Raw genomic sequence first — 23,804 nt, 5'->3', positions numbered from 1 at the left:
CATCAGCTAGATTCAAACTTGGATTTGGTAAATGTGAGTACCATCGACTCTTTCACTCTTTTATAAAAAACTATCTAAATTTAATATAATATAATATTTCTATCGTTTCAATTTTTTTTTAGAATTATAGGATTATGCAAATTTTATAGGATTATAGGATTATGCAATGTAATTTTTAAAGATTTTAGCATTATACAATGTTTATTATCCACTTCATTGGAATAGTTGAACATGATGCGACAGTAGAAGGGTTTTTGTGTAGATGTTATTTGACTTCAGCTTGTATCTTCGTCACTATTTTGTTAATGTTATTTAACTCTTCATTTGTTGTCATTGTTGTTATTTTTCTTTGTCAAAAGGTTCTTAGAAAATTGAAAATTGAATTTTTTAGATTCAAAACTTATGAAAAGTAAAATTGAAATAATACCTTGACACAAAATTTGTACAGTTTATACAAGTGATGATACCAGTCTTTTTTATCCTGAGATTCAGATAAGTGATGATATTGTTATAGTCATTTTTCTAGGCTTTAACACTATTAATAAAAAGTTAAAAACGAATCACCTAAAGTTATAAAAAAATTTCCAAAATGTTTATTGTCAAAAATAAAGAGCTACATATTTTAAAATGATGTATAGAACATAAAATTAGAGAATAGTAATATAAATATAATAATAAACTTATTGAAATAAATAAATTAACATTTTTAAAGAAAATACCGTTATTATCAAATTCTAGTCTACACTAACAATCTACAACATTAAATATAAAATTAAGACAATAAGTTTGCGTTTTTTTAATAACGTATATTGTATTGTTTTGTGATCTCCTTGTTTTAAAAATAAAACTAGGATGTCAACCTAACTTTTTTTTTACAAATTAAGGAACTTCTTAGAAGATACTCTTCATCTTTTTCTAAGTTCTAATAAATTATTCTATTTCCTCTATATTTAATAAAATTCATTGGAAAAGTATAATGAGAATTATCTGGCTACTAATTTTGAATCGAAAATGATCAACAACACTATTGGTGATATAAAAGTTCAAAACAATCTTATAATGCCACTTAATTTACATATTGTGCATTCCTACTTGCAAACTTTGGTGTTGTTTACACACAATTCGATCTTTGTTTCCCTATTTAGTTCATGTGTGTTGCGCTTTACCTTCTTCTATAAGAAGATGGACCATAGCTTTGACGACTTCGTTGTGGACAATACCTGATTTCTGAGAAACACAAACGTAAAGAGAGAGAGGAGACTTTAGTCCTAGGCTACTTACTTCACCAACTAGATCAAAACAAAGGATTGAACATGTAACCTCAGGTTTTCGAATGAGATTTTTGAGAATGGAATGGAGTGTTAACCGTAGCTCTTTGAACAAAACCGCGGTTTGAGCTGGTGCTGTTAGCTTTAACCACCCATCAATAGTGACTGATCCACTCTACAATTCAATGCAAGGTAAGGTTTTAAGGTCAAGAGCCATATATAGAGCATCTCAAATCATTTCTGAAACATGGGACTAAGACTTTAGCTAAGTGTCTTTAGAAATAATCAACATTACCTGATGATGAACATTGACAGAGCCGCCAAAAAGTAGAATGGAGAATGGAGAAACCACAGTTGTATCTTGTAGATATACCGATTTCTTTCTTTCGGCCTAGAAGAACAAAGAGAGTTGTATATACTATCTTTGATTAGCTATGTTTGCATATTTACACCATAATCTGCATTCAATCAATTTCTGAGGCACATAAACCAAACCCAAATGCTTTAAATATGGAAAAAGAAGTCACCTTATCATGGAACGCAATGAAAGGATATTGAAAGGCTTTGCATTTTTTGTTTATAGAGGTTCGATGGATATGGACTTCTCTTTTGCCATCATGCCATACTGCATAACGCTGTGTTTCGTTTGCTGGCCTTGTTAAACGATTAACTAATCCCTCTGCGATATTCGGACATAGTCCCGCGCATAATATAGCCTGTTCAAATTGGAATTTGAACTCAGGTACAGACAAAATAATAACTGACTATCCACAAAAATTAGAGATAAAACTAGAGCCAAGGTGCATCAGATGTATACTTTACCTTAACAACTTCAGGTTCTTGTGAATACATATTGAAAGGTTGAGTTTTGTCAGAAAACCAAACATCAAGATTCTCCTTCCTTCTTCCCTAAGAAAAAAATGTAAATTACTAATCAGTTTTCATTAAACAAACATGGGCTCTTCTGCCCAAACTAATTAAAAATTTAACATGATGGAACTTGATGGCTTTTGATGCATGAGTCTTCCATATAAGAGAAGACACATATGTTCTTTAAGCGTATGCAATCAACAGTTGCGATGTTGTAAGATAACATACCTCGCCTGTTTTAGGAACACTGATGAGCCCGATGTCGGCAAGTAAAGTGCCAAACTCTTTTCTCAAGTCGCTGTTATTTGTGAAAAAGCAGTAAATAAGACTTGAAGGATGAAGAAAAATGATGTAAGCATGTTGTTAAAACAGGTTCAGCTAAGACATATATTCAAGTTACTGAACAAGAAACCAGAACAAGATAGTTCCATTTTCCATTTTTAACACTACCTAAGATTAAAAGGCAGTGGAAAGCATGTTAACTCAGTATAGAACCTCAAAGTGAATGATGCAACCTTTTTTCCATCAAAGTACTAAGAGGTCACCTTTTCTACATTATTTTTGGAAATCTTTGTAGACAAGTTATAGCATCAAAGTACAATGTACCTCACTGACTGCATCACTGAGCTGCTTAAGAACTTTGAATCACAGAACCTCTCTGCAGCTTGCATTCCTTGCTGAAGACATTACAAACACATAAAGACATTTAGTTTGGAGAAGATCCTAGCTTTCTTATGTGTACATAACGAACTTTGGACAGTAAGAGGCAGCTTGAGATACCGTTATATTACATACCTCATGCAGTACCTTCGCCCATTTTTCGTATGCAATCATCATAAGGAGGTGATCAGATTGCCTGTCATTGTTGTTTAAATTACTCGAACTATCCAGCTTATCAGACAAAAGAGCAAGTTTCACCCCGTTGACATTTTGCTTCTAAGAAAATAAAAGCAAAAACATAGATTCAGTTGAGAACATCCTTGCCAAAATAGCCAAGTTCTAAGGAAAGGGAAAAAAACGTACCTCATCATTGGGATGTATAAATGGCGATTTGCAGCTCAAGAAAGCAGCAATAGAGAGAATAGGTGATAAGCATCCAAAAATGGCACCATATAATAGCATCTGCATTGTTTAAAACAAGTAGTGATTATATGAGACTACTTGTTTTGAGAAGAGGAACATATATTTTAGTGCAGCAATAATGTTTCTGAAGCAAACCTTTCCAATCAATATATCAACAGGAATTTTTGCTAAATGATGTCCAAGTGGTGTCAACTCTTCGTCCCCATCAAGAGCACCGACCTAAAAAGTCATGGTTCATTAGGAAAGCTCAACACAGGTCACTCCAAAAGGTGTATACATATAGTTTTACTTAGTGGTACTAAAATAGGTTGAGAAAACATAAAGTAGAGAGAATTCTAAGTGTAACAAACTCTAAAAGACTATACTTTAACAATGGAAATGAGATTGATTAGCCACACTGCAGGACAATAGCAACACCTCAACTATATATCCAAGTGAAAGGTCTCATAAGTCATAACTTTAGGATGTATCAGGAACTAATAACGCTTACAAAATTAAAAAATCTTATCCAATACAAGTTCACGGTACCTTGTGCAACGATGAAATTGCAGAGTTTATAGCACCTTCACTTGGAGGTTCCAAAGCCTAAAGACAGTAGTACTTAGCGACGAAAGAGTAAGAAGATGATATTGTTACTTCTTTTGGAACTAAAAAGTTGGTGTCACTTGCCTTGTGCAGAAAAGGCTTAATGTGACCCAAGCCAAGCAATTTGATTTGTAAACACAGCTCTACCAAAGGCACCCGCAGGATCTCAGGAACCTAGTCATCAAGACGACACCGGTGAGTTTAGGGACAAAAACCAAGTGGTCGAGAAACAGGAGAAGAAACATCAAAAAAGAAAGACACCTGATAAGGACGCATGAGCTTCTCAAACCTATGGCGAGTGTATAACGAAAAACAATGTCCAGGTTTGACACGTCCAGCTCTTCCCATTCTTTGTCTTGCATTTGCTTTAGATATCCAATCTTCCACCATGCTTGTCAATTTCTGTGATGATACAATAATTGAGTACCAAAAGATGACATCTCAGACACAAAACACAATAATCACGAAGCAACAATGTGTCGTGAATAGCGTTGATACTAGTACAAGGAATCAAACATCATCATAAAAGGTAAATGTTATCTGATTCACTAGCATTTGAAGTACCTTCTGTGGATTATAGCGTCTTTCCTTGTGTTTTCCACTATCAATCACATATACCACATCTTCAACTGTTAAACTGGTCTCCGCAATATTAGTAGCTACGATAACCTGAACATAAAAGATGATGCAAAAGGCAAATCATATCGGGTAGGGGTCAGTATAATTTATGGAAAAGATCTTTCACAAAATGGGATTCAGCAATCTTATGATAGACAAAGAAGATAAATCATAAACCTCTTTTACCTATATGTTATCAAGTTTGTGAATGTTCCTTTCATCAAGTCATTATGAATTTAAGATGACAACTTTATGTTATGCAGGGACATGTTAACTTTTAACCACCAGTGATGTTAGTAATTGTACAAATCACTTATGTTCAATTAGTAGTGGAAAACTAAAGAAGCAAAACAGTTACACATTATAATTATTTTTCCAATAGACAATATGCAAAAGCAAAGACACTAAAGATAAAGCCATACAATTTGCTCATATGGAACAAAAGGATCAAAAGTGACTGCTAACACAGATTCAAAGACAAGTCACTGAGGGAACGAGAAGTACCACAAAATATAGATAATTAGATGTCATAGGATATTACCTTCCGTATGCCTTTAGGGGGATGCAGAAACACCTTTTTCTGTTCTGAAGATGCAATATAAGAATGTAGAGGAAGAAGCCAATCTCCAGAAGGTCCACGAAAACGATAGGAAGCAGCTAACCTATTGAGTAGCATGTTAATTTCTGACGTTCCCTGTCATTAACCAAAAAAGCGTCATGCTGAAGCAAAATATATTCGTTCTCAATCAATAGCAAAAAATCTTAGTATCAGCTTACAGGCAAAAATACAAGAATGGCTCCTTCCTCACAAGTGTCATCAATGTGGCATATCAACTCTTCAAGAAGGTCATAGTCAATAACATCTTCATTTAACCATTTCTGCATAGCACTTGCAAGTTATTTGGACTCAAGATAACTATGTCGACAAGAGAAACAAAAGATAAAACGCGAAAGGGCAAAGTACCATATTTTTTCGCGTTTGGTCACTGTAAGATTCGTAATTACTAGAATCATAAGACAAGTTAAGACCATCCTCTGAAACCAAATAATTGTCTCCCCAGCCAGCCAGCATAAGATTCTTTTTCCCCCTATGGACTTTTAGAGAACCAAGCTGCAGAGATTGAATCCATGTATTAACTACACAACATCCAAAGTTTCAACTATGCAATCTAAATGAAAATTTCAGTAGAGCATCGCTAGAGAATTATATACCTTCTCTGAGATGGAAGTATCAGCACTTAGCGCAGCAGGTGAATCTGATGCTAGAAGGTACTTAGTCCTCTCAAAAATGTCCTCCAGAAAGTAAGTAGTAACCGGGTGTGTTCTTCCTTGAGCAGTAATCACAGGACATTGACCAAAATATCTTGAGAACTGATTAGCATCAACAGTAGCAGACCTGAAAGAGCATCAGACATATGAAAACATACAGTATATAGTGCTTACTTAGTATTTAATATTTAATATATATGCCATAGGAAAACAAAAAAGTTGCAAAAACATACATAAGGATAACTTTTAGTTTGGGTGATGTATTATCCCAGGATTGCTTCTCAATCAGGCTCTTCAAAATAATGAGAAGAAAATCACTCTGAAATAGCAAAAAAAATAGTTTTATCAGCCATCAGTTGTACTTTCTTATAAGAATGTTACCAAGAACAATGTTAATTTTCTGAAAAAGGTGAGAGTAACACTTATAATTGACCACTAAGAATTTCGACTTCGCCGGTGTAAAATGATTATCTTCGCAGTCTTCTGCATTAGTTTCATTATACTAAAGTGTCTTCAAGTGTATATTCTAGAAGTAATGCTAAAACATTGTTTCCGTTGCTAACAAGATTTTGTATAATTGTATTAGTGATTGACTAGATTATCTTGCATGGATCCGTTAGCATAATCCTTAGCTATGTGTCTATGTTCCTTAGCAAAGACGAAAAAACCAAAAAATTCACATACATATTTATGGCTAAGTTAAAGAATACACACCAGATGAGACCGCTCATGCACTTCATCGACTATGATATGTGTAACATCTTTCAAGGTTTTATCCCCCTGCAAGGTTTTCACAAACGAGCAGATAGAAAGAAAAATAAAGATTTAGTGTGGTTTTTTTCAGTTATGCTAAACAGTGTAGCACTGTAAGGGCTTACTAACAAAATAGGGGACGTACCACAAGTTTCCTCAATAGAATTCCAGTTGTACAAAACATCAGCCTTGTTTTCTCACTCCTGAAAATGTACACAAGAAATTATTGCATCAGCCTTCAACCAGATTTTAAAATTATACTAACAATCACATGTTGAAGTTAAAGAAGCCAAAAACACAGTATACAAGCAGACATAGTTGAATGGGCTCATAAAACTATAGAAAAATTCTTCAATTAAAGAGACAGACCTTGCAATTTTATGACGAACTTGATAACCAACCAAGGAGTCATTGAAGCCTGGAGGGGGTTCACAGCGTTCATCAGCAACTCTTTGAGCAACAGAGATAGCCTAAAACCATATTTATTCAGTCACTTACAGAAAAAAAAAAGTATAAAGCAAACGAACTATTCCTGAAAACATGATATTTTAACACTGAGATAATCACCGCTAACACCCGAGGTTGTGTGCATATAATGTTACAGTATCCACCATTCCCTGAATCGATCATATCATCCAATATAAATTGAGGAACCTGAAATAATGTATCAATTAGAAATGACTCATAGCTAATGGCAGAGGAAGATGTATTCAGCAAAATAGGAAGCAACTAACGAGACCAAACCTGTGTAGTCTTTCCAGAGCCTGTTTCTCCACATACCACCAAGACATCTTTTTCTTTCAGTTTTTGCAGTATGTCATTCTTCACTTCTGATATAGGAAGAGCAGCTCTAGTTTTCAACATCCCCTACAAACGAATAATAGGATTACTAATGAAACCTGCAGTAACAAAGGTTTCACCATGCCGATAAGATAACAAATTAATACGTTCCTAACTAGAATGAGCCAACTTATGCTTTAAGCATATAACTGCAAAGTATCAAATTGGGTATGTGAACTTGTGATCATCCACAAACAAGAATATTTTACCTTGTACTTCTGCATCTTCTTCTTGTTTTCTTGTTTTCTTTTGAGAGAAGAACATTCAGCTTCCATGGAGGAGTTTCCTATAACATATCATACAAGAGATTATACTTCCTGCTTATGTTTTTGGCACTAAAATCCAGGGTCGAATGATTCAACTTGAATCCAAGAAACATACTTTTAGCTCTATGGTTAGATTTGACAACATCCAAGTCATCATTCTCTTTGACACAGAAGTCTACCACTGGAGGTGCACCATGTATGCCACTCGAAGAAGTGGCCAAGCTGAAATTGTCTGCCTCAAGCAATCTCTCAACAAACTTTACTCTCCGTTCTTCTTCTTTGCTTTGTATTCCCAAAGATTCCTCTGTGAAAGCTCAAAGAAACTCGTTTAAGAGGTGATCATAATATTGCATCCATTTAAGACCAGAACACATGAATGCTGACATGCAAAATATGTCAAAACAATTAGCACCAACTTTATAAATTCACCTTGTTTCCATATCAAAACTATAGAGGCATAGGGCTCAGTAATTGCAAAGTGAACGGGCAAATCGGGAAAGAGCTTATGGAGAGCAAATGCTGCAACTCTGTTTTGTGCATCCTGTCACACACACGTGCACAATAATGATCCATTAACTGGACACTTGTTTAGCATCTTAGAAAAGATTATCAAATGTACCTCGACTGATTCGAAACCCTCCACTTGATGAGGAAGTTGAATAGTTACCAGACCCCCGGCTTGTCTGCTTTTACCCACTCCACTGGATTTACGCATAACACTTATGGTATATGAGAGATTGCTTCCTTCCACAGTTACTTTATTGAACTTTGGCGCGATCCACCCTGACCTTTGACACAGCTGATGGAGCAATGCCTTAGGGATCTTTTGCGCGTCACCCTATATAGCTTTTAACTTTTAAAAGTGATAGTTGAACAAAAGAAACATACCTATGTGACAAAGTGACAATAAAAAAAAAACGAACTAAAAAATTGCTAGAATAGGTAATTCTATATCTAACTAACATATGTAGAAATCTACTTCTTGATTATAATGACAGCATTTGTGGCAAAGCGACAAATGAAGAAGCAAGCATATGTACGATAAAAGCATCAAACACTAATTAGTTACAATTGTAATTTGAAAGCAAACATATCTCCTAGGATCTTGTTAGTTTAAGAGTTACCTTTTTCCAGATACCATTTAGTTTCCCAAGATTTTTCTCATTGCATAGTTCTCTCCTAATTTCCTTCTTCTGTAATTCCAGGAGTTCATGGGGAGAAGGTACATAAGGCGGAACATCTTCTGAGAAGAAATCGTCAAGGTCCATGTCATCTAAAATATCATTCACCAAAACTGATTCTTGGTGAATTTCCTTAGATATACAGCTCCTAACAGGAATTGCATCCAATGTCAACTCATCAAACAGCTGAAAAAAGAACGTCTCAGCATCTACTGACTCATCAACATCATCACGCGTGGAGGAGGTTACTTCTTTCTCCTTAGTGTCTCCAAAAGCTTGAACACGCTGAAACTCAGATTCCAATATTGCTTCTGATGGCCCTGGAAAACAAACACAAGATAGATCATGACATACTGCACCACCAAGTCATTATTGACAGATTGAAATACTAAAAAAGAGTTAAACTTAACCAAGAGCTTTCATCTCTTTCTTGAGCTTGCAAATGGCTAGGCCTGCTTGCATCTGCCCACTTTTATCACCCTTCCTCTTTGCTTCTATAGCATTACATCTTTCTAAACAATATTCTTCGGCAATCACTTCGAAAGGCCTTGGACCAGATTCCTAAAATGGTAAAGTAACAGAATTAGTAAGTGCTCAACTAAACTTAACAAACATGTATCACTTAAAAAAAGTGACAAATAAATTAATAAAATATCTCCAATACTTAAGTGAAGTCTCTAATTCCAAAAGCAGACTAATCATTAATTAATAAGCTTCACCCCAAGTGTTACCTCCTTGCTGGAGCCAATGTTATCTTCCTCATCGTCCGATTCTTCCTGAAAATTTAGTTCAAAGAACAACTCAACTGTGATTTTCAAATCCTTGAGATCAAAGTATAAGACTTTTGGAAAATGGTTGAAGCATTCTATATTCCAGTTACCTCTTCTAGTCTTTTCATGTACTGACGGATCCAATCAGCTTGAGATGATTTGCAAGAACTAAGAGTATCATCGTCATCTCGCTTGCTCTTAACTCGAACTAAAACTTCATGTTCATGCTCCTCCTCCTTCTTCACCAGGACTGATGATGATTCAGATGATTCAACAGACACATTCCAATCTTTCTTTGATTTCGATACCACCGCCACAGAACGTCCTGAAAACATCAATACAGCATTAATACGCGAAAAAATAACGTAAGTTTCCCGGAGAGTATGACAAAAAACATACCTGTATTAGGAACTCGAGAAGCTCCGTTAGAAAAATTCACTGGTAACTCGTGACTCTGCAAGTTTAAACAGAGCCAATCAAGAGCTGTCTCAAGCGTCGCTCCATCCTTCATCACAAAACAAAACACTTTATATTTCCGGACACAAACTTCAAGAACTGTACGGACAAAAAATTCAAGAACTGTACGGACAAAAGGCGAGAGTTAGTTACCCTAAGAGAGGAGAGAGCGAGTTCAATCTGATCATCTAAAAACCCTTCACAAGAGAGAGACTCGTAGAGACTATTGAGTTTCTTTCTCTTCTGACTCACAGAGAGCGACGCCGTGACCGGAGAAACGCTCCGGCGAAAGTTGAGTAAGAGTCGCCGTAAACGGTCTTCGTTTTCCGGCGAAATCAGAAGCTTTGGGGGTTTAGATGGTTTCTTGTGGGATGAATTAGGTATTGAAGAAGCAACTTCGTTGTTGCTTTGTTTATTCGGAGTTTTCTTCTTCGGAGCCATTTCTCTCTTCGTCTTCCCCGATCAGTATAGGAAGGAGAAGAAACTGTTCATTTTTTCAATTTTAGGTTTGGAGCCAAAATTTTAAAAACTGCATTTCAACATTTGCCCAAATTTTATAACTATTTTCCAATTTGACATATACTTTTTAGAAAGACGTTATCCAACACATTCAAAATAGGGTGTTTTTTTGTTTAACATTCATTCATCTATTTCAAATCAAATAAACATCCATAATACAACAACCTCAAGTAAATCCAAAAAAAAAATCTACACATTTATAACAAAATATCAAAAGAATAATGAAAAAGGTAATTTTCACGATATTTTGGTTATTATCTCTTGTAAGTTTGGGCGTTTCAGATATGGTTTATTTCCGAATAGATTTATTTAGTTCCAGGTAGAGAGGTTTATGATCCATTCAAGTATTTTAGAATTTTAGTTCGGTTTAGGACATTTCAAGTATCTGTCATTTTCAGTTAACGCGTTATTTCATCGAATTACACGTGATAGCATAAAACCTCCCTTTAACATGTTACTTTCTTGTATTACACATTATTTATAAAGATCACATATGATTTCTTCCAAAAAGACATTATTCACATTATCTTTTTGTACAAACATGTCTTTTTTGTAAACCACACTAAGTTTTGACAAATAACATGTTACAAAAGTTTTTAATGAGATTTTTCCCATAATAAACAAACCCCTATAGGAAACGTATTTTTATGTGGTTCACTTTTAAATTTGTCAATGAGAATTGTTTCTTCTTTTTTTTTTTTGGTGGAAATGAGAATTGTTTCTGTACAAACAAATTTCTTCTTTTTTTTGATGACTATGTTTAACATGGAAAATGACAAATTATGAATTTTAATAGAAACCATTCAGGTACTCATCACATAAAAACCCTTAAAGAAAAGCTCAAGATTGGTACTTGTTTTTGGGGACACTTGATTTTGTTAAATTTCAGGTCTCGTTCACCATTTTCCCGGGAAAGTATATTTCTTACTTGGTGTCTTGTAAATATAGACAATTGAGCTCTGGGAATCTCAATTGACTTACCTAAAACTGAAATTATTAGCTATGAAAGACACCTTAGTATCAACATTGTGGCTTATACATTGTTCACCTTCAAATATTGGTGAGTTACAGACAATTTGGTATTCCTTTTTAATTCATGTGTGTTGCGGTTTGCCTTCTTCTATAAGAAGATGGACCATAGATTTTACGACTTCATTGTGGACAATACCTGATTTCTGAAAGAAAGAAAAAACAAACGTGGTGAGGACTGAGGAGAGATTAGTCCTGACTCATGAGCTACTTATGAAAACAAGTAGATCAAACAAAGGATTGAATGTGTAACCTCGGGTTTTCGGATGAGATCTTTAAGAATGGAATGAAGGGTTAACCGGAGTTCTTTGAACAAAACCGCTGTTTGAGCTGGTGCTGCTACCTTCAACCATCCATCAATGGTGACTGATCCACTCTGTAATAAAATATAAAAGTTTTAAGGTAAATAGCACATAGATTAAGTATCCAACATGCACCGTATAAATCAAACCAAAAGCCATATATATAATATCCACCAGGCATCGTCAAATTGTTTCCGAAACATAGGTACCCAAGACTTTTTGAAGAGTTCGAAGACATATTAGACATCAAGACCCAAGATCTCTGAGAGAACACGATATGGTTAACTGTACCTGATGATGAACATTGATTGAGCCACCAAAAAGTAGAATGGAGAAAGGAGAAACGATGGTTGTATCTCGCAAATATACTTTGTTCGTTTCAACCTACAAGATACATATTTACCCATGATTAGATGGCTACTAATTAACATCAGAATCTGCGCAGTAACATCAAATTGAATAACAAGTTAATACCAAACTACCATAAGAATTAAAAGTAAAATCACATGATTCACATATTAAACCTCAGGTTACCTTCTCAAGGAATACAAGGAAAGGGTATTGGAATGCTTTGAAGCTGCTGTTTATAGAAGATGGATGGATATGAACTTCTCTTCTGCCATCGTACCATGCCGAGTAGCTCTTTGTTTGGTTTCCTTGCTTTGTCAAACTGTTAAACGCTGTCTCTGTAATTCCTTTATCATTGGCTGCTATATTAGGATATAGTCCTGCGCATAGTATAGCCTGTACATATTGACAGCAGAATTCAGTTACCCACCACATAGATACTGACATAGAACCTCTTTTATAATTGTAGTATAGATCCTTGGCAACACGAGAAAGTATCCGAGCAGAAGAGCACCAGATGTACTTTACCTTAATAACTTCACGTTGTTGTGAATACATATTGAAAGGTTGACTTGGGTCAGAAAACCAGACATCAAGATTCTCCTTTTTTCTCCCCGAAAACTATGATAATAAACAAAGAGATTCCTGATAAGATTTCATAACATAAACCTACTGCCTTCTTTCTGCCCAATCTTACAAATATGATGAACCTCATTGAGCTATTTCAATGTTCTGATAAGATCAGACTCATGCGTGTTATGCATATGCAAATATATTCAGATGGGGTTAGATAAGCTACCTCTCCTGTTTTAGGAAGATTGATGAGCCCGATATCGGCAAGTAATGTGCCAAATTGTACTCTCATGTCTCTGATAATTGAAGGATGAAGACAGTTATGGCTTTCGTTCAGCTTAGAAAATAAATTTCAGGGGCTCGTGCATATAATGAAAAAGTTCCCACTAAGACATAGGTTAAGTTACTTTAACAAATGACTATTATTTTCCGTTAAGCTACTACTAATACAGTTTCCAAGTTTGCAAGGCTAAAGCATATTAAATCATTGTTTAGCTTTCTAAATTTTCCAAATAGTGAGTTAGGAGACCTCAAAACCGAAGGTTATTACCCTAAATAAATATCAAATTTTCAATAATTTTATGGAGATTTGTTGTAGCCAAGTTAAATGTACCTGATCATCCGCATCACTGAGCTGCTCAAGAACTTTGATTCACAGAACCTCTGTGCAGCTTTCATTCCTCGCTGAAGACATCACAAACACAAAGAGCATATCATTATGCTGATAAATGCTGTGCTAAAATGGAAAGGAGATAAACCCATTATCAGCGGATTTCAATCCATCCATGCTTTATTCAGTTGTTCAATAAACAGCTCATTTATCCCTTTTATCACATACCTCTTGCAGTATCTTCACCCATTTATCGTATGCAACCATCATAAGGAGGTGATCAGATTGTCTGTCATTGTTGTTTAAATCACTCGAGCCCACCACATTGTCAGACAAGAGAGCAAGTTTCACCCGGTCGACATTTTGTTTCTAAGAACATACCATTAGTCAACAACTTCCATGTGCAAATCACCCAAGTTCAGAGAAAGTAAAAATATACCTCATCTTTGGGATATATAAACGGTGATTTGTAGCTCAAGAAAGCAGCGATTGAGAGAATAGGTGATAAGCAACCAAATATTCCACCATATAACAGCATCTGCAAAATTTCAAACATATAGTCATGATGATGAAAAAAATTGCAGGATGCTCTCTCTTGTTACCAACATCATCAACCATGAAGTTGAAAAGTAGGCAATATTTTTCTTAAGAATGTGAAAGAGGACACACGATGAGAAGTGTCCTAAGGCCTCCAAATTGAAAATATTAAGGTGCAACAGTAATGTTACTGAAGCAAACCTTTCCAATCAACACATCAACAGGAAGTTTTGCTAAATGATGCCCAAGTGGTGTCAACTCTTCATCCCCTTCAACAGCACCGACCTAAAGAAGACAGGTTTCACACGAGAAAGCTTAGCACAAAAAAAACTCACAAAGGTATGCAAAACTCTCTTTTCTAATTTAAGATCTCATCAATCTGAACTAAAATGAGGGGTTCAGAAAGCATAAAGTATACCCTAAGCTACAATGTAAAGAAGATAAATCAGCCACACTGCAGGACAGCCTCAAACACATCCAGCTATATGCCCAAATGACAGGTTGGATGTATCAAATATGACTGATCTCAGGAACTTAGAGTTCTACATAAATAAAAGAGTTATATCCATTACATATTTACCTCATGTAACAATGAAATCGCAGAGGTCATAGCACCTTCACTCGGAGGTTCCAAAGCCTAAAGCTAGTGAATGTAAAATCAGAATCACATGGATGATAATGTTATTTGGTTTCACTAAAGATGGTGTCACTTGCCTTGGACAGAAAAGGTTTAATGTGACCCAAGCCAAGCAATTTGATTTGTAGACATAACTCTACTAATGGCATCCGCAGCATCTCAGGAACCTTGAAATAAGTGGAAATCGATGAGTTAAATGGCTAAGACCAAGTGAACAAGTGACCAGGAAAGAACTTATTGAAAACACCTGATAGGGACGCATTAACTTCTCGAACCTATTGCGTGTGTACAATGAAAAGCAAATACCAGGTTTGACACGTCCAGCTCTTCCTGTTCTCTGCCTTGCATTTGCTTGAGATATCCAATCTTCCACCATGCTCGACAATTTCTAAGATGATAAAATAATTGAAAACAAACTGACATCTCAGAGACAAAACACAATAATCATGAGGCAATCATGCAGATATATACGACAATGTAATCAAAGAGAGCTTATATATGCAGGGAGCTTTTGGTTCAATATGGAGAACTGAAAAGTAATTTCAAGGGACAGGTTAATAGATATCTCAAAATAACGGACACCAATCTTAACAAAAAGGTTCATAGTGAAGGGGTTGCTTACTAACTATAAAATGTGCATAATGTTCAACTCATATTCAGAAACAGTTATGGATTTCAAAGGGGGGAAGAAACAAACATAAAACTGGATCTTGGTCTAGAAGCATCGTCGTACAGGGACAATGTGAATTCAGAATACCTTCTGTGGATTGTAGCGATTTTCCTTGTGTTTGCCACTGTCAATCACATACACCACATCATCAATTGTTATACTGGTCTCTGCAATATTTGTAGCTGCGATAACCTGAACATAAGAGATAATGCAAAAGAAAATCAGATCAGCTTTGCAGAGGTCCATGCAGCTTTTACTGTATATTATATACACATAATACAACTTTCAACATAAACAATACTGATGTAAAGACAAAAAAAAAAAAAAAAAAAAAACCAATAGTGAGGATGTATTCCTTAAGTTAACATGAAGACAAAAACATAATTATTTTTTGATGCTATTTATTGTCAATATCACTCGAATTCATTTGCTAGTGAGAATCAAAGTAAATAAATAGTAGCACGAAATGAAATGAAACTCTTATAACCAAAAGAAAAATGTATTAATATTCAACACACTAAAACTAAAGCACCTAACAAGTTTAGATTGATTTCCTCCAATAGAGAACATGTAAAAGCAAGAAATTAAAGACAAAGCCATTAAACTAATCATTTGGAAAAAAATGGATGAAAAATAACTCATATCTAGGAGCGTAGACATTTGAACCAGAGATAGCAATTGTGCAACATATTATATTGGATGTCACATGAAATTACCTTCCGTATGCCTTTAGGGGGACGCAGAAACACCTTTCTCTGTTCTGTAGATGCAATAGAAGAATGTAGAGGAAGAAGCCAATCTGCAGCAGGTCCACGAAAACGATACGAGGCAGCTAACCTATCGAGTAACATGTAAATTTCTGACACTCCCTGTTGTTAACCAAACGATGTCAAGCCAAACCGATAGAGAGGATAAGTGAATCTAATTAACATGAAATATCTCAGTATCAGCTTACAGGCAAAAATATAAGAATTGCCCCTTCCTCACAAGTGTCATCAATGTGGCATATCAACTCTTCAAGAAGCTCGTAGTCAATTATATCCTCATTTAACCTTTTCTGCACAATACTCACAAGTTGTTTGGACTCAGAATAACTAGGTGCATAAGACGACCAGGATAACTAGGTGAACAGAAGCTCAAAGTGAGCGTACCAGATTTTGTTGTGTTTGGTCACTGTATGAGTTGTAATTACTGGAAACATAGAATGGGTTGAGACAGTCCTCAGACAGCAAATAATCATCTCCCCAGCCAGCCAATACAAGATTCTTTTTCCCCCTACGGTCATTTACGGAACCAAGCTGCAGATATCAAATCCATTTATTAACTATACATTATCCACAGATTCTCCAATGCAAACTAAATGAGAGTAAAATAACAGTTAAGTCCGAATTTCAAAATCATATAACACACATGTAATCAAAGGCATTCACATATTTAAATCATGGAAATGCAAAGGCCATTCAATGTTGGGTGATAATATACTAGTCCTTCAACGTGGACGTATACTTTCTCTGCAAATAGTATAAGATTATCCATATGAACGAAACATCACTTGGGTAAAAAATGTTTCCCAAACACAAAATTTGAAAGAAAACTCCTTGAGCAAGAAGTAAAAGTGCCTAAGCAGCTACATCCATCTATTTTTCATTCTGCTAGGAAAGAACTCAACTGATGTAGGCTCTAAAGTAAATGAATGAAAGAGAAGCCTAAAACACTTGGGAGTTGTTGGTCAGAATAATAAAGATGGGCACAAAAGTATACAGATGATGTGTTTGAAAAGAATAATCTAAATACCTTGTCTCTAATAGATGAATCAGACCTTAACGCAGCAGGAGAATCTGGTGCAAGAAGGTAGTTAATACTCTCATAAATCTCCTCCAGGAAGTGGGTAGTGACTGGATGTGTTCTTCCTTGAGCAGTAATCACTGGACAATGACCAAAATATCTTGAGAATAGATCTGCGTCCACAGTAGCGGACCTGAACGGGAGAAGCATAAATTAATATGATATTTACTTACTATTTACAATCTTCCTTCAAATATAAATGCCATGACTTCGTACATAAGGATAACTTTTAGTTTACGTGATGTATTATCGCATGATTGCTTCTCAATCAGGCTCTTCAAAATAATGAGGAGAAAATCACCCTGAAATGTAAGGAAGAAAAAGAGTGTTCACACCCAAAAGTTGATTTTAAGAAAATGTTGAAAGGCAGTCTCCTGTCAGATGTCCAATGCTTGCAAAATGAACGTGCAAAAATGTAAAACACAGATCTACTCTTTATGGAAAGAGGAATTGGGATACTGAAAATGCTAACATACAAAATAAAAGTGGAAGCAAGATGACTAGCTCCAAGGATGCTTAGAGTGAAAAAGATTTAGACCACCAAGGATGCAAGTTTGGTCTTCAGCGTTGTAATTAAATACATAGTGAGGTGTCACTCTAAGAGGACATTCTAAAACTTAATGCTAAAATCTCATTTTTCATTCCTAACAGATTCTTGTATTCTAGTGATGCATTAGATGGTGTTGAGTAGATTCTCAAGCAGAAATCTTTACTGTGTGTCTCTTTCTTAACAATGATGAAATTTATCGCTGAGCTAATAAATACTCACCAAAAGAGACCGCTCATGCACTTCATCGACTATAATATGTGTAACATCGTTCAAGGTTTTATCTCCCTGCAAGGTGTGCACAAACGAGCAAACAAAAAAAAATCAGAGAGAATGCTGATTATAATCTTATAAATGTGGCTTCTTTCATTGATGCTTTACAAAATAGCATTACAGTGTCTCAACAGCTGGAACTGCCAATTCTTCAGATTTTTTTTGCAGGAAAAAAAACGTCTGATACTACTAATGATAAGCCAACTACATTAACTAGTAGACTTCTAATGTCCCCCCTAGTTAGCAGAGACTCTATTTACATAATACTTTCTGCAAGGTCGTGTTCTCTAGAAACCATAATTTCTGTAATGCAGCTATGATATTTCACGTTTGTCTATATGACCAGAATGTTTTGTGCACCATAAAATTGTTACTCTTTCTCAGTAGCATATAACATGTGAAAATAATTATTTGCTTGCAAGAGCTTGTTGATAGAATAGAGGACTTACAGCGAGTTTCCTCAATAGAATGCCAGTAGTACAAAACAGCAGCCTAGTCTTGTCACTCCTGAACAAAGATACAAATATGCCAGGGTAAATTTGCTTAATCTACAACTCCAAGAAACATTATAAAAGGTAAAATACAGAAAATCATAAGGCCATCATCATACTGTAGTGTCAGAAATGAATATGTTACAAATAGCGGATGATCGTGACAGATGCAACCATAAATTAGTGAAGCCAAAAGAAACGCAAAATAAACAGGCGAGATTCTGAGTTTTTGAAACAACAAACTGATGTCCTCTTTTGCAACATCGCAGATGAACAAAACTGACAAAAAGTAAGTGGAATTGTTTGATCACTAACAGTGGGCGAAGAAAACGAACACATATGAGAAGATTTTTCTTTGGTTGCAAAGGCATTTCTGGAAAAGAAAAAATAATTTACTCATTTGACAAGTGTAGGCCCAGTGTCCTAGACTCCTAATAGTTCGGCCATTGGGACCAAATTGCTCTTTTCTCTTCTTTAAGAAATACACCAAAATTTTACACCGCCTACTACTATACGACTAAAATTTCTTGCTACAGATAGGATTCCACGATCATTGAGCTTGAGTCCTTGAGGACAGTGAATGAAACAATTGAAATGTGTAAAAGCTGAATAAAGTAAAATCTAATAAGCTTGTAAAACAATACAAAACAAATCTCAAAATTAAGGAGCAGACCTTGCACTTTCAAGACGAACTTGATACCCAACCAAGGAGTCATCTAAGCCTGGAGAGGATTCACAACGCTCATCAGCAACTCTTTGAGCAACAGAGATAGCCTAGACCATATTAACCAGTTACTAGCAGAAGCAAAAAGTAGAAAGAAATCTGCAGGGCTACACTAAATGATATCATTACGCTTTGGTTTTGCAGAACTAAATGGATCAACAAGAATTAAAGGAATCATCGTTTACGTCAATCTGAACCAAACAAGAAATTTTACCATGCCCCAAATCGATAATATCATCCAATATATTACAGTATCACATCTTAACACATCGAGATACTCACCGCAATCCGCCGAGGTTGTGTGCATATGATATTACAGTATCCACCATGCCCCGAATCAATCATATCATCCAATATAAATTGAGGAACCTGGAATAATGTTGCAGAGTTAGAAATAACTCAAAGCTTTGAGCTGGAAGATAGTCTCAGCAATAAAGAGGCAAACAGCAAATATTTTATCAAAACTAAATATTAGGGAGTAGCTGGCGAGACCAAACCTGTGTAGTCTTTCCGGAGCCTGTTTCTCCGCATACCACCAAGACATCTTTTTCTTTCAGATGCTGGAGTATGCCATTCTTAACTTCGGATATAGGAAGAGCATTTCTAGTTTTCAACATTTCCTGCAAAAGAAGAGTAAGATTTCTGTGAGAGCTGCGGTAACAAAGATTTGACAATGCTGACAACATAATCCTATATTTTTAACCGGAACAAACTAACTAGTCTGGTAAGCTTTATAACACTGTAAGGTATAAAATTTACTCCATGAACGACATTCTTTACCATCTAGAGCCAAACTTCTGTTCAAACATAAGAATACTCTACCTTGTACTTCGGCATTCTCTTTTTGTTTTCTTGTTTTCGTTGGAGGGTTAAACACTCAGCTTCTATATAGGAGTCTTCTGTAACACAACAAATAGAGGATTAAATAACCTGCTAAAGAATTTTTGGCACTTAAATCCAGGATAAGATTATTTAAGTAACTAAATAAACCACAGATGCAGTATGTGACAAACATACTTTTAGCTCTATGATTAGATTTGACAACACCCAAGTCATCTTTCTCTTTGACATCGGAGTCCACCAATGGAAGTGCATTGTCAATGCCACTTGATGACGCGGTTAAACTGAAATTTTCCTCCCCAAGCAACTTATCAACAAAACTAGCTCTTCGGTCTTCTTCTGTGCTTTGTATGGTACAGAACAATTCCTCTGTAAAAGCTCAAAGCAACTATATTAGAGTGATTAAGTTATTGCCAAACGAGAACCTGTATATGATACTACAGAATCCTCGTATTAGCGATACACTAAACCTCCATTTTTATTCATAATCGTTAAACTTCAATTAATACAGATGCTCTTCTTAACAGTCAAAATGTTTTGAACAGATAAACACCAATACTCTTATGCGAAAAGAAGTGTTGTAGAGTAATCAGTTATCACAAGTGATCTATAGTCCCACAATTCCTGTACTAGTGAGAAAACTTTGTTTCAAATAGGAGATGCCAATATCAACATAAATAGAGTAAACCAGGGACATCTTACTGCAAAATTTATAGAAAGAAAAAATAGAAACCAGGTACTGAGACAGATTAAATGAGATCACCTTGTTTCCAGATCAGAAGTAGAGACGCATAAGGCTCCGTAATTGCAAAGTGGACAGGTAAATCAGAAAAAAGCTTATGAAGAGCAAATGCCGCAACTTTGTTTTGTGCATCCTGTCACACACAAGTGAAAAAGATTTTAGTACACTGATTATATGGTCAACATATTAATCAGGCACTAATGATTCTATTTATTTCCAATCAACAGCTTACAACTAAGATAAGGTTCATAATCAGATCCAAGACAATGAGCAATGTTGTTAACCAAATAATAGTGTATTAAATATTCAAACTAGCTGTCCTACTTTATTTTCCTCAGAACCTTGCAATCAAGGAATTAGACTGGAACTTTTTTGGGAGAAGATATATCCTTTACTACATTTAGTCACGAGGACCCTAACCAGATACATTTTCGCATCTTACTAAAAGAATATAAAATGCTAAAGCATGGATCAGACGATACCTCAATGGATTCAAAGTTCTCATCTTTATGTGGAAGTTGAAGAGTTACCAGACCCCCGGCTTGTCTGTTTTTACCCCGTCCACTGGCTTTGCGAAGAATACTTACAGTATATGAAAAATCTCTTCCTTCACCGGTTACTTTATTGAACTTTGGTGCTTCCCACCCTGATCTCTGACACAATTGATGGAGAAATGCCTTTGGGATCTTTTGCGCCTCACCCTATAAATTTTTATATGTTAAATAGATTAGTCGAACAAAAGAAGCCGTAATAAAGCTTACAGTAAAACAAACCAAGAAGAAAATGGAGCAGGGAAATTACCAAGCTTACACGTTAAAGCTAAAGAAGGAAATTCCATATCTATTACGAATAGTTAGAACTCACTTTACTCTATCATTATAGCATGTGTGACAAAATGAAGAGTTAAGAAGCACGCAATGCATATGCGCGCAGTAAATGCATTCAGCACCTTTTACTTGTAACAGCATTTTGAAAGTTATATATCCTAGAATCTTTTATGAACAGTTACCTTCTTCCAGATACCATCTAGTTTCCCAAGATTTTTCTCACTGCGTAGTTCTCTCATCTTTTCCTCCTTCTGCAATTCCAGGAGTTCATGGGGTGAAATTTCAGAAGGTGGAATTTCTTCAAAAAATGTACCGCCAAGCTCCACGTCCTCTGAATCTTCATCCAATGCAACTAAATCTTGTCCCGAGGAACTTGAGGGAAGCACTTTAGTTTGAATTTCCTCCGACTCACAGCTCCCAGCAGGATTGGCATCCAAGGTCAAGTTATCTAACGGCTGAACAGAGACATCGTCAGCATCAACTGACTCATGAAGGTTATCGGACATGGGACAGGTTAATTCTTGTTCTTCAAAAGCATATTCGCGCTGAAATTCAGATTCTAACATTGCTTCCGATATCCCTGCAAAACAAACTCAAATAGCTCATGACATGCTGCACCAAGTTAAATGATTGACTGATTGATTACTAAAGATTAAACTTAACCAAGATCAGATATCTCTTGCTTGAGCTTGCGAATCGCTAGGCCTGCTTGCTCCTGTCCTCTTTTATCACGCTTCTCCTTTGCTTTTATAGCATCTGATCTTGCCGAATAATATTCTTTGGAAATCACATCGAATGGCCTTGGACCAGATACCTAGTATAATTTGTGAAATCAAGACCAATATTTTATTGCAAAACTAGTTGATTAAAGTCTGCAGTTTCACATAATCATCATAAGCAGATGAAGAAAATATATTGATACCACAAACACTCTGAAAATCCGAACAAAATAGCTTACTTAACTTCTGCCATGATAAGCTTAATTCATGTCAATCCCATTTCAGCAAAAAAACAACAATACATGATCCAAATTCAAGAGCTTCCAGATATGCATAGTTCTGTAAAAGTCTAAAAGTACGAGGGAATATTTACCCTTGAGCAAGATGTATGAGAGCTAACATGCAAGGACATTGCAAAAGTGTACCACATCCACATCCATGACAGAACTGATCTCACTAAATAGTCTACTATATTTCATTTTGTTTATATAATGGAAAAAAAAAGCCTGGAAACAAGCTGAATTACCTTCTTTCTGGGGTCAATACCATCGACTTCATCTTCCCAACATTCCAATTCTTCCTGCAAATTTAAATCAATGAGCAAACTCATCCGTGGACTGAATATTACTCTGAATTGCGCTTTCAGATCATTTTCTAACTCTACCCAAGATTTTGTGGCTACAACTAAACGTATTAAGCTTTCACAAAGTGCTTCATGATCTAAGCATGCTATATGAGTACCTCTTCCTGTCTCATCATATACTGACGGATCCAATCAGCTTGAGATGATTTGCCAGAATTAAGAGTATCTTCTTCATCTTGTTTGCCCTTCACTCGAATTAAAACCTCAGGCTCCTCCTCCTCTACCTGGACTGAAGAGTCGATAGAATCATTCCAATCATCCCGGGAGATCGATATCACACCCACAGAACCACCTGCAACACCAATGGAGAAGGTACAGGAATCAATACAGGACAAGTATAAGCGTTTCCGTGTGCGCAATTTTATGCATACCTGTGGTAGGAAACCGAGAAGCTCCAGTAGAAAACTTCACTGGCAACTCATGACTCGGCAAGTTCAAGCAAAGCCAATCAAGTGCAGCCTCAAACGTAGCTCCATCCTTAACATAAAGAATACACATTGTATCAAAGTGAATTCTAAACTGAAATGGCAACAAAGACGAGAATGGAGAAAGAGTTTACTCTAAGGGAGGAGAGAGCGAGCTCAATCTGATCATCAACGAAGCCTTCGCAAGAGAGTTTCTCATAGACATTAGTGAGTTTCTTTGTCTTTTGAGCCTTGGAGAGCGAATTACTGATAGGAGCCGGAACCGTAGGACCGGAGCGGCCAGTGTTGAGCAAGAGCCGCCGCAAACGATCTTCGTTCTCCGCCGAAATCTGAAGCTTAGGACCAGAAGAAGGTTTCTGATAATTCGATTTCGATGATGAAGACGAAGCAGCAGCTTTGTTGCTTTGCTTCTGCGGCTTCTTCTTCGGAGCCATTCTCTTCGGAGTTCGCCTCTGGTCCCTTCCGATCAAAAAAAAACGGAACATGGAAGACGGAGAAGAATATTAAAATTTGGGCCTAATGGGCTTTATATTCTTCAGACCCA

The 23,804-nt window shown here is 36.0% G+C and overlaps 2 protein-coding genes across 3 annotated transcripts; both read right to left on the bottom strand.

Moving 5' to 3' along the window:
• Window positions 1-1,076: 1,076 nt before the first annotated feature.
• Window positions 1,077-10,400, bottom strand: LOC17894204 (DExH-box ATP-dependent RNA helicase DExH4, chloroplastic). The gene is made up of 34 exons (XM_023787528.1): window positions 10,113-10,400; window positions 9,903-10,008; window positions 9,614-9,828; window positions 9,465-9,509; window positions 9,144-9,294; window positions 8,677-9,053; window positions 8,172-8,390; window positions 7,982-8,093; window positions 7,668-7,856; window positions 7,496-7,572; window positions 7,191-7,313; window positions 7,014-7,100; window positions 6,816-6,916; window positions 6,592-6,649; window positions 6,408-6,473; window positions 5,927-6,012; window positions 5,637-5,820; window positions 5,389-5,535; window positions 5,202-5,303; window positions 4,966-5,118; window positions 4,371-4,475; window positions 4,068-4,208; window positions 3,891-3,980; window positions 3,750-3,806; window positions 3,357-3,440; window positions 3,162-3,260; window positions 2,934-3,074; window positions 2,745-2,815; window positions 2,367-2,436; window positions 2,091-2,177; window positions 1,796-1,984; window positions 1,564-1,659; window positions 1,321-1,443; window positions 1,077-1,227 (listed from the first exon to the last, which is right to left on the bottom strand). The coding sequence occupies exons 1-34, from the start codon at window positions 10,398-10,400 to the stop codon at window positions 1,147-1,149; spliced, it is 4,320 nt and encodes a 1,439-aa protein (XP_023643296.1). The 3' UTR covers window positions 1,077-1,146.
• A 1,014-nt stretch (window positions 10,401-11,414) lies between these two features.
• Window positions 11,415-23,743, bottom strand: LOC17894737 (DExH-box ATP-dependent RNA helicase DExH7, chloroplastic). 2 transcript variants are annotated; one of them, XM_023787538.1, is made up of 34 exons: window positions 23,395-23,743; window positions 23,207-23,312; window positions 22,934-23,127; window positions 22,719-22,772; window positions 22,137-22,287; window positions 21,656-22,053; window positions 21,129-21,347; window positions 20,668-20,779; window positions 20,082-20,273; window positions 19,887-19,960; window positions 19,562-19,684; window positions 19,347-19,433; window positions 19,014-19,114; window positions 18,299-18,356; window positions 17,799-17,864; window positions 17,246-17,331; window positions 16,979-17,162; window positions 16,336-16,482; window positions 16,140-16,241; window positions 15,901-16,053; window positions 15,272-15,376; window positions 14,762-14,902; window positions 14,592-14,681; window positions 14,458-14,514; window positions 14,079-14,162; window positions 13,780-13,878; window positions 13,569-13,709; window positions 13,344-13,414; window positions 12,957-13,026; window positions 12,686-12,778; window positions 12,344-12,553; window positions 12,101-12,193; window positions 11,761-11,883; window positions 11,415-11,653 (listed from the first exon to the last, which is right to left on the bottom strand). In XM_023787538.1, exons 1-34 carry the CDS (start codon window positions 23,692-23,694, stop codon window positions 11,573-11,575), a joined length of 4,365 nt encoding a protein of 1,454 aa, XP_023643306.1. In that variant the 5' UTR covers window positions 23,695-23,743; the 3' UTR covers window positions 11,415-11,572. The 2 variants fall into 2 exon arrangements, with proteins under 2 accessions (XP_023643306.1, XP_006300903.1); XM_006300841.2 differs by having other exon boundaries at window positions 19,887-19,963; window positions 23,395-23,742.
• Between the last annotated feature and the right edge of the window lie 61 nt (window positions 23,744-23,804).

Source organism: Capsella rubella, unplaced genomic scaffold (genome assembly GCF_000375325.1).
Source record: "Capsella rubella cultivar Monte Gargano unplaced genomic scaffold, Caprub1_0 scaffold_2, whole genome shotgun sequence".
NCBI lineage: Eukaryota > Viridiplantae > Streptophyta > Magnoliopsida > Brassicales > Brassicaceae > Capsella > Capsella rubella.
This window is presented reverse-complemented; position numbering and strand designations above follow the sequence as displayed.

Excerpts from the sequence above, each read along its gene's own strand:
- LOC17894737 (XM_006300841.2), bottom strand. The coding sequence starts at position 23,694 with ATGGCTCCGAAGAAGAAGCCGCAGAAGCAAAGCAACAAAGCTGCTGCT. Across the intron at positions 18,357-19,013 it reads GTTCGTCTTGAAAGTGCAAG|GAGTGACAAGACTAGGCTGC; the intron begins GTCTGCTCCTTA and ends ATCTTTGTTCAG. Across the intron at positions 17,332-17,798 it reads TGCATGAGCGGTCTCTTTTG|GGTGATTTTCTCCTCATTAT; the intron begins GTGAGTATTTAT and ends CTTACATTTCAG.
- LOC17894204 (XM_023787528.1), bottom strand. The coding sequence starts at position 10,400 with ATGGCTCCGAAGAAGAAAACTCCGAATAAACAAAGCAACAACGAAGTT. Across the intron at positions 5,536-5,636 it reads ATACTTCCATCTCAGAGAAG|CTTGGTTCTCTAAAAGTCCA; the intron begins GTATATAATTCT and ends CAATCTCTGCAG. Across the intron at positions 2,178-2,366 it reads GTGTTCCTAAAACAGGCGAG|GGAAGAAGGAAGGAGAATCT; the intron begins GTATGTTATCTT and ends TTTTTTTCTTAG.